We start from the raw sequence: 10018 nt of genomic DNA, 5'->3' as shown, positions 1-10018 counted from the left end.
AGAGCGACGTGCGATTCGATACACTTTAGGTACGGAGCATGACTCATGTTTCTAAAAACGGAACACACACACAAAAATCGATTGGATTGGTCTAACCGGCCCAACACGACGTCAACTTCAGTTCGCTCAACAAACACGTCACACTGACTGTTCTTCAGAATTCACCGTGACGTCGACTTACGCGTACTAAGTGAAATGGACAAAAAATCAATTCGCGTTGTTTGCCTGTCGCATGAAAGTAAATGAACTGCCGGCAGTGTTTTTTCTTGGGACTTGGCTAACGAGGCTTCAGTGCACGTTATCGAGTGACTTTATTTAAAGGAAAATGCCAAGGAAGTGACGCCGAATCGATATAGTGCTTGGTAAAACACTCGTCATAAAGAAAGTGACGTCAGACTATTTTTAGAAGAACGCTTGATGTAGAAAATTTCGTTTCCTAGATGAGTCATGGCATGTAACATGTAGTATGTACTTATTCACCGAAATAAATTTCGCGGTGTAAACACAATTTTAAATCAGCGTTAAACTTAGCCAATAGACAATAGTTAATTTGGTTAAGGAAATGCATGTATAATAAATAAGAGTTACCAGTTTCGTAGGACAATAGCATGTCAAAAACCAATGTTTCAAATATAGACAGATCATTTATTAACGCATCACCTTATATACATGACATAAACAAAATAAAACAAACATAAAACTAACCAAGTCATTCTTTATGGAAATGTAAGAGACGGTATATTGCTAAAAAAAACCCAGCTCTATATTCTTTAAAACAAAAAATAATAATAATAATTATAATTATTATAATAATAATAATAATAATAAGCCATTCTTATACAGAATACAGAATTAACATATATGATCATATATGAATTTGTTACCAAATCAGTTTATGATTGCAAGTTTAGAAAAGTAAGAAATGTTTATTTAACGATACTTGAGCACATTTTGAAATAGGAATATTTCGTCTCTAAGATGGCTATTTTGATACTTGGTAAACAGAGGAATAGGAAATCCACTGGCACCACACAGGCTACGTCTACCAGGAGAAATGACTGACACTACAAACCACGGCCTTTCATTTGCCAGTTGTACGGTCACCAGTAGTTCAGTCCAGGATAACATGGGTTGTCGTCTTCTAATTCTCATCGATCCCCGTCGATGGACCCATTGGGCTATTTCTCGTTCCAGCCAGCGCTCCACAACTGGTGTAACAAAGGCCGTGGTATGTACTATCCTGTCTTTGGGATGGTGCATATAAAAGATCCCTTGCTGCTAATTGAAAAGAGTAGTCCATGAAGTGGCGACATCGGGTTTCCTCTCTCAATATCTATGTGGTCCTTAACCATATGTCTGACGCCATATAACCGTAAATAAAATGTGTTGAGTGCATCGTTAAATAAAACATTTCCTTTCTTCAGTTCTCTGTCATCACAAAGTTAGGTGTGTAATAGTGTCTTCATGGACCAATCAGATTGCCTCAGTCAGTCCTTAATATACTGGGCACCTCTATAGCATGTGCATGATAACAATGCATCCGCCCAACACTAAATGGCCCAGCACGTGCTCAAATAAGGAACCGGACAAAAGAAACCGGTTCCGAGTACACAATTGCAAACACCCGGGGAAGGCCGAACAAAAGAATATCGGCCGCCCCCACCCCAATAAACCAAAATACTCGCTGCTGGAATGTACTTGGTGTCACTGAGGAGCAAATTGAAGACCAAATCAACACCTGCGCTTCGACCACCCCGGAACAAATTGCCTTGCCTACCAGTGTCTACACAATTGCACGAGTCTCCTCTGGGCTGTCATGCCACGACCTGAATAGGTCAGGTCCTTCTGAGGACCCCATGGACAGCCTAGGGAGACAACCAGCATCATGAAGGTCTATAAATAACGAGCTACTCTCGAACCACTAACGAGTTACACTCGAATTCCAAAACCTATACTAGCTCAAATTTTTACCTTTCGACCGACCGTTCAAAATTGCGCCAAATTACTCAACAAAACTGCGCACCTTTTCTCTTTGGTAAATCGCTCCACTCAAAATTCCATAGCACCCCCAAAACCCATCCGCCTGCTACCGATTCAATCGGACTGCTGGTGCTCCCTTGCACCTGCCAGTGCAGACGGTCCCTCCTCCTTCCCCCCCCCCCCCCCCCCACCTTTCCTGTCTTGGACAGAGAGGCCGGCCAAGGCCGGCACCTGTGCCCACGACAGGCGTGCGCTACAACAGCTTGCTCTGAACGTGCACGTAAAACCCTTTGACCTTGACCTTAGCATGTGCTCTGTTGTTTGGTCTTCCGGATCACACTCACTGCATGTTGTTGATGGTGCTAGCTTGAACACGAGAGCATCCAGGCTGTTGTGGCATGCAAGGAGTCTCATCAGAGACGGCCGAGAAGGTGATAATCTTCCCTCATTGACCTGTGCTTGTTGGCTGTCCTGATCAAGGTTTTCGTTTTAGAGAAGCCAACACTCCTTTTTGGTTGCAATTCTTTTTTTTCTTTTTTTTTCTTTTTTTTTTCTAGCTTGGCTAGCCTGTTTGCGTCTTTATTTTTCTGACATCCCACAGTGAATGTGAATGGATTGTAAAGCTACTCATCTTTCCGTTGCAAGCTCGTTTTGCCTTTAATAAGATGATGACGTCCGTCCCTGTATAATGCTTGCAGGGAGATACAACTGAATCCCTGCCGTGGACAGAACTCTGGCGAATTCAGAGGTTGTGTCTACGAAAGGCGTGCTTGAACAGTTCTCTGATGGAAACATGCCACAAAGTACCCACACCCACACCCAGACCCACACCCACATAAAATTGAATGAATCAATGAATATCTTAGAATCCATCTAATCTCAGAGTGATAATATGTATGGTCATGGGAGTGAACAAACATGATATTCTTATCTCAATGAGTCTTTTATAATCTTACATAGTAAATGTATATATATTTTTTTGACGGTCATTACTAATTGATACATCACATCCCAAAATGAAAAGTGAGCATAATAAAAATATGAACACTGTTAGCATACACAAAATTTAAACGATGTACAGGACAAAGGCCAAAGGTAACAATTCATCTGTTCAAAACCAAAATATGACTTCGAACGCAACTGAAGTTATTACAGAGCAAATATAACGAACTGGAAGAATGTTAAATATTTTCCCCTTGGTAGGTGTAAGAAATAGTAGAAAATAGACATGTGTGTATGTTAATATTGCATTCAACGACTGGTCGCATCTTTAAAATTTTCTCTTGTTTTTACAGCTGCCGAGCCCGATGATGAAGACACCATCGTGTCCGTCTCCCTTGACGACGAGGAGTCCATGGTGGAACTCATTGACGACCCACAGGTAGAGACACTAAACACATCACAACACAACTTTACAACACATCGCATCACATGACATCACATCACTACAATACTACACTGCATATTTCAAAAAAACTATAGGCTCACTCCCTTTCTTTCTCTCTTTCTCTTCATTTTCCTCTCCTCTTTCTCCCTCTCTGATTCTCTCGCCCGCTTTTATATTAGTTTCTTTCTGTAACTCTGTTCTGTCTGTCTGTCTCTCTCTCTCTCTCTCTCTCTCTCTCTCTCTCTCTCTCTCTCTCTCTCTCTCTCTCTCTCTCTCTCTCTCTCTCTCTCTCTCTCTCTCTCTCTCTCTCTCTCTCCTCTCTCTCTCTATCTATATATATATATATATATATATATATATATATATATATATATGTACTATTCTCGCTTCTGTTACTTCCAATCACACATGTGTACCGTATTCCCTTGTTAGATTCCCGAGTGTGAGGAGATCCGGGTGGATGCCTATCTCGTGGTTCTGTCAGTGACCGATCTCCCGTCCTTCGAGTACGCCACGTCCGTCATCCGCCATCTCAGGGTGATGATCGGGACAGACCGGACCATCATCCTCGTCGCCAACAAGACGGATCTCGTCAGACAGCGCAGAGTCACGCAGAACGGTAAGGGCAGATATTCTAGTGGGGAGAAAGGGAGAGAGAGAGAGAGAGAGAGAGAGAGAGAGAGAGAGAGAGAGAGAGAGAGAGAGAGAGAGAGAGAGAGAGAGAGAGAGAGAGAGAGAGAGAGAGAGAGAGAGAGAGAGAGAGAGAGAGTGGGGGTGGAGAGATATATAGAGTGAGAGAGATACAGTGATGAGAGAGAGAGAGAGAGAGAGAGAGAGAGAGAGAGAAAGAGAGAGAGAGAGACAGAGACAGAGAGAGGAAGGAGAGAGATATAGAGAGAGATACAGTTCTGAGAGAGAGAGAGCGAGAGAGAGAGAGAGAGAGAGAGAGAGAGAGAGAGAGAGAGAGAGAGAGAGAGAGAGAGAGACGGAGACAGAGAATGTCAAAATGGTCATTGTTAGGCTGTTACTTTTTCGGTAAATGGTCATAAAATTGGTTATGCTAGGAACGTTAGGGCAGATGGTAGATGGATTCTCTTAGGGTTGCACCCTCCCATCCCAATCCCAAACCTCCTTCCACATATCGCGATCTTTCACAGGCTTTCGCGTTTCGCACAGACAAGGCTTTCATAGTAGATGAAATAAGAACTATATTTATTTGACTTTTACTACTCTTGATGACAGATGATATGAATAATATGATATGATATAAGAATATGATATGTGATGTGATATGACATAATAAGGTATGTGATATTATATGATATATGATGCTATATGAATAATATATTATATAATATACTATGATATACGATACGATACGATACGATACGATCTGATATGATACAATATAACAAATAAACATAAGTGTTTGTTGTTGTTTGTTTTGTTGTTTTGTTTTTTGTTTTTAATAAAAGGATAAATAATAATCGTATGGTTTATTTTTGTTTGTTTTTTTCTCTCAGAAATCCGGATGATTGCTGAGAAATACAGCTGTAAGTTCGCCGAGACTTCCGTGGCGATCAACCACCAAGTGGACGAACTTCTCGTGGGACTGGTCAGCCAGATCCGTGCCAAACTCCACTTCCAGTCGGAACGCTCCGTCAATGACGTCACAAAACACAGAGCGTTGTCGCCGAAGAGGGCGCTGTCGTTTCTTGGCAAACTTTTCAAACACAGCAACAAGAAATTCGCATCCTGTGATGACCTGTTGTGTTAGAAGATATACTTTTTGGGCTTGTAGTATCGCGTGTGAAACAAACGTTGGTTAACAAAAAAAAATGGATTATTGACAAAATAGCACTTGATTCTTTAAAACAAAAATGACGCTACATCGGATGTTAACATAATTTTGTGACGGAAGTGACGTTTCATATTTACAGAAGCGCTCGTCACGTGATGTGATGTATTACTAACTTGGCTCAGCTTCGGCTCCCCCAAAGGCCGCTGAATCAAAGAGGCCAACAGCGACAGGAACTCGCTGGATTTCAGATCAGGTAAGTTTAAAATTCCACTGGCAATTCCAGGCCTACATGTACAGCCATAGTTGTCAATGAGCACGAATGCTTTGTAGTCTTGCTTATTATTGGTGGTGGTGGATTTGTTTGTTTTCGTTTCGTTAGTATTTTTGTGTTTGTTTTTTTGTTGTTGTTTTTTGGTTTGTTTTTTTGTAGGATTTTCTCGGTGGGGGTTGCTTAATAGTCGTCTTTTTGTTGTTGGTGTTGTTGTATTGGGGTTTTTGGATTTTTTGTTTGTTTGTTGTTGATTGTTTTTGGTTTTGGGGTGGGGGTTTTTTTTGTGTTTGTTTGTTTGTTGTTTGTTGTGGGGGGGTTTTTTGTGGGGTTTTTGTGTGTGGTTTTTTTGTGTGTTTTTTTTTGGGGGGGGGGGGGTCTTCATTGGAAATGAAAGCTAACGTGGACAAAAATATAGACTAATTGAATTGAAAGATAATTAATAATAAAGATTGGTTGGGCAAATCTGAATTAAAGGGGTCTTTTATTGCATAAGGAGCACGGCACAAAGACTACATTATTGGCACTCTCGCGTTACGATGTTTGTAATAACGTACGTGTTCTTCCCGCTACGATGTCGTCACGACTGTTAATAGCTACTAAAGAAGACGTGACGATTTCGAGGTTCACACGTCACGATCACATTCTACTATAAATAGTTACAACAAAAACGTCAGCGCAAGAACGCCTTTTTACCCAATATTATCAATACATAATCCCGCCTACAAAAACACTCCATCACGTTTTATATTTGTCTGTTACCCCGTAACACAACCCATAGACAGTGCAAGTGCCCACCTTTCCCAATATGGATGGCCCCAGCATAAACTTCCTGGCCATACCAGTCCAAACATGCGCTACTGATTATGTTTTAGGCCTGTTATAACATATTTATTCAGTGCGTTTTCCGCCTACCACCCCAAAGAACATCAAAATGGTCATGCCAATCCCTTATTAACATTATTAATACAGTACTGAATGAACGGTAGAAATCACATTTCATTGGTCGGTATTTTGACGTCACAAATGTCCGCACTGCTCCTACTAACTATGCTAATATTCTAGGATGTGTTCCGGTTTATGATTGCAGTCTTATGACAGAAATATTAAATGTTTTTGAACCACTACCCACTTCCAGCCGTATATAATTGACACATCGTAAATAAAATATACGAGATGAGGCGCACCTTTCGATTGATGTGTTTATCCTATATATCAAAGAAAGCAAGTATTAGTCAAACTGTATCTCCTAGATTAACAAAATAAAAATATTTATTACATTTTATATAAGTCTTTAAAATAATAATAGTTAAAAAATATATAATTATTTAATGAAATAAATTTACAACTATTGATGTCTTAATAAGCAAATGTTAGACACTAAATAACCAGATGATATTCATAGTATATCGCAATGTAGCTGATGTGTTCGACAGACATTAGTGACAGTCGATATTATATTTTTCGTGCCGGGGTGTAATTTTAAACAATTATTTCTCTGCGATGAGACCGATTTCATGTTTTAAATTATGGAGCCAAAAAAAAGAAGAAAAAAGAGTATTGACCGAGTCCGCCACTGGAGGCCTAGGTTGATATATATATTTTGCGCTCTGTAAGTACATTTATGACTATTAATTCCCAATAGGCGTATTTTAAAACTGAGCCAGGTGTCGATAAGTGAATACTCTTCCCTTACCTTATGAATCATTTGTGTGAAGATTGTCTCATGAATCTGTTCTCAATATGGGGCGAGGCGTAGCACAGTGGTAGAGCGCTCGCTTGATGCGCGGTCGGTTTGGGATCGATCCCCGTCAGTGGGCCCACTGGGCTATTTCTCGCTTCAGCCAGTGCACCACGACTGGTGCATCAAAGACGTGGTGTGTGCTATCCTGTCTATGGGATGGTGCACATAAATATCCCTTGTTGCTAATCGAAAAGATTAGGCCATGAAGTGGTGACAGCGAGTTTCCTCCCTCAATATCTGTGTGGTCCTTAACCATATGTCCGACGCCATATAACCTTTAATAAAATGTGTTGAGTGCGTCGTTAAATAAAACATTTCCTTCTGCTCTCAATGTATAATGAATGACGATTTTTGTTTCGTTTTCAGAATGTATCACTGCCCCTGATGGCTACGGACGTTTCAGCAACGTGCTATCTGAACAAATGAACGAACGTGAACAACTCTGTGGTGCTTGTGACGTAATAATGAACAGTGATTTATAACAGTGAACAGTGATTTGAAATAATGAACAGTGATTTGTAATAATGAACAGTGATTTATAACAATGAACAGCGATTTGTAATAATGAACAGTGATTTATAACAATGAACAGTGATTTGAAATAATGAACAGTGATGTGCAATAATGAACAGTGATTTATAAAAATGAACAGTGATTTGAAATAATGAACTGATTTGTAATTATTGGAAACGAATGACGAATGCAGTGATACAGATTTTACGCGTTTGTGTTTTAAGTTCACTATGAACGTTTATTGAATTTTAACACTGTTGTCAACAGTAAAGGGTCTGAATTATTAAACAGCTCTAGTGGACATTATACAGAGCAGTGCGGTGATATATTGTGTTTCATGTGAACAATGAACATATTTGAGGGTTTTTTTTATTGGTTTTTTTATACATGATCTGAAATCTACAGCTGATGTGAATATGACAAATAATGTATTATGATTATTGATAAATGTATGCGGTTAAGTGAACGCTGCATGATTGGACTTTGAAATAGTCTATGTGAACACCACACATTAATATTATATGAACATTGCAAACATTTCTCTGATTTAAGAACACGAACTGAATAGTGATATGATCTTGAAAACTGCTCCACTGAACATTACGTATGTGCTGAGATAATTTTAATATGAACACAGTTTGCAGTGAACATTGAACAACTAGGATGAATAAATCATCAGCGACGTGACTGCTAAACTGAACAATAAACGAGCATTGACTAATGTACTAGCGAATGCTGTGAACATTTACAATAGTTTTGAAATATTACACACATTTTTAGAAACGTTCAAGTGCAATATAGTCGTGAGTTGAACTTTCATACCTACGCATAAGGCCAGTGTACGGTGAACTTCAAGTGCCTAAACGTGTCAACGGAGTCGAAGTCTCTTTTAAGACAAGTGGTTGTTACATGAAGAGGTTTAACTTGATATAAACGTTGACACGTCTTCTAAAACTGATTGGTATGTGCTGTAGTGTTAGCAAACATCCCTTGGACTCTATCTAATAAAGGGGCTGCGAGTTGGGATAGTATATTCAGACAAAAACGTTTAGTAATTTGGTAAATGCGCGTGCTTAAATAAAAGAAAACTCGTGACTCTCAAAGTGAAATAAAACACTCGATTTAACTGGTGTATCATTTATCAGCTTAAGTAACAGGAGATCTTCAATACAAAATTAAATGTGTGTCACGTCGTTGACTGTAGTTTGGGGGTCTGCAGAAAGCAGTAGTACAAAATTGCTAAAACAGTTTTGTCTAAGCATACTGTGAAATCCTTTATTTTCGTGGTCTTAAATTTTCGTGATTTCGCTAAAATACAAATTTCGTTGGGTAATTGCATAAAAACAAAAGTATCATATATATATATATATATATATATATATATATATATATATATATATATCCACGAATTACTCGAATGTAATAGCACCACGAATAAACGCTATTTCACAGTAGATATGTTTGGCGTGCTAATGAGAGCAAGTTGTTGTGAGGCACGCCCGACTTGTACGAATGTGCTGAACTTCAGCAGCGCATATGCAGGAACATCTACAGTGGAACGATGGGTTCTAGGATCGACCCCTCTCTATGGACCCGTATGTTTTTCCCGTCCCAACCACTGCCCCTGGTTTAGCAAAGGCAGTGGTGTGTGCAGTCCTGTCTTTGGGATAGAACAGATATAATATATTTTGCTGCTGGTCTCCTGTGTACATAGATTGTGAATACGATAATAACTTTGTTGTTTTGATATAGTTAATAATGTGCAATATCTATGTGATAATAAACTCCTATATATTTTTGTTAATCGTTTTGTTTCATGTGTTCTATATGAAGTGATATATACTACCCTAATAAATATATATAATCAATTTATGATCGACATGATATATATTTTAAATTACAATTGCAATGAGAAAGATGTCCGTTCTTCTTCAATCTACAGTACTGACATTTTTGGGAAGGAAGGGGTGGGATGGGGGTCGATCCCTGTCGGTGGGCCCATTGGGTTATTTCTCGTTCCAGCCAGTGCACCGCGACTGGTATATCAAAGGTTGTTGTATGTGCTATTTTGTCTGTGGGGTGGTCCATATAAAACATCCCATGTTAATCATGGAAAAATGTACTAAGACTATGTCAAAATTACCAAATGTTTGACATCCAATAGCCGATGATTAATAAATCAATGTGCTCTTGTGGTGTCTTTAAACAAAACAAACTTTTAACATATTTATTTTACGTTTATATGGCAACATTTTGGGGGTCTTTTGGCACAAGCACGTGCGATATGTTATTGATACTGTAATTTTATTATTATTATTTTTATTA

At 39.1% G+C, this 10018-nt stretch overlaps 1 protein-coding gene across 1 annotated transcript in view; it reads left to right on the top strand.

The window, feature by feature from the left end:
• The window catches only part of LOC121389031 (GTP-binding protein GEM-like), an 11668-nt gene extending 2176 nt beyond the window's left edge, over positions 1–9492 (top strand). Inside the window, exons 2-5 of the mRNA XM_041520628.1 lie at positions 3276–3361; positions 3800–3986; positions 4891–5421; positions 7547–9492. Of these exons, the coding sequence (XP_041376562.1) occupies positions 3276–3361; positions 3800–3986; positions 4891–5144 (527 nt within the window). The 3' untranslated portion in view covers positions 5145–5421; positions 7547–9492. The remainder of the gene's footprint in view (positions 1–3275; positions 3362–3799; positions 3987–4890; positions 5422–7546) is intronic.
• The last annotated feature ends 526 nt before the right edge of the window (positions 9493–10018 follow it).

Source organism: Gigantopelta aegis, chromosome 14 (assembly GCF_016097555.1).
Source record: "Gigantopelta aegis isolate Gae_Host chromosome 14, Gae_host_genome, whole genome shotgun sequence".
Classification (NCBI taxonomy): domain Eukaryota; kingdom Metazoa; phylum Mollusca; class Gastropoda; order Neomphalida; family Peltospiridae; genus Gigantopelta; species Gigantopelta aegis.
The sequence above is the reverse complement of the archived record's forward strand: the minus strand, read 5'-3'. Positions and strand labels throughout refer to the sequence as shown.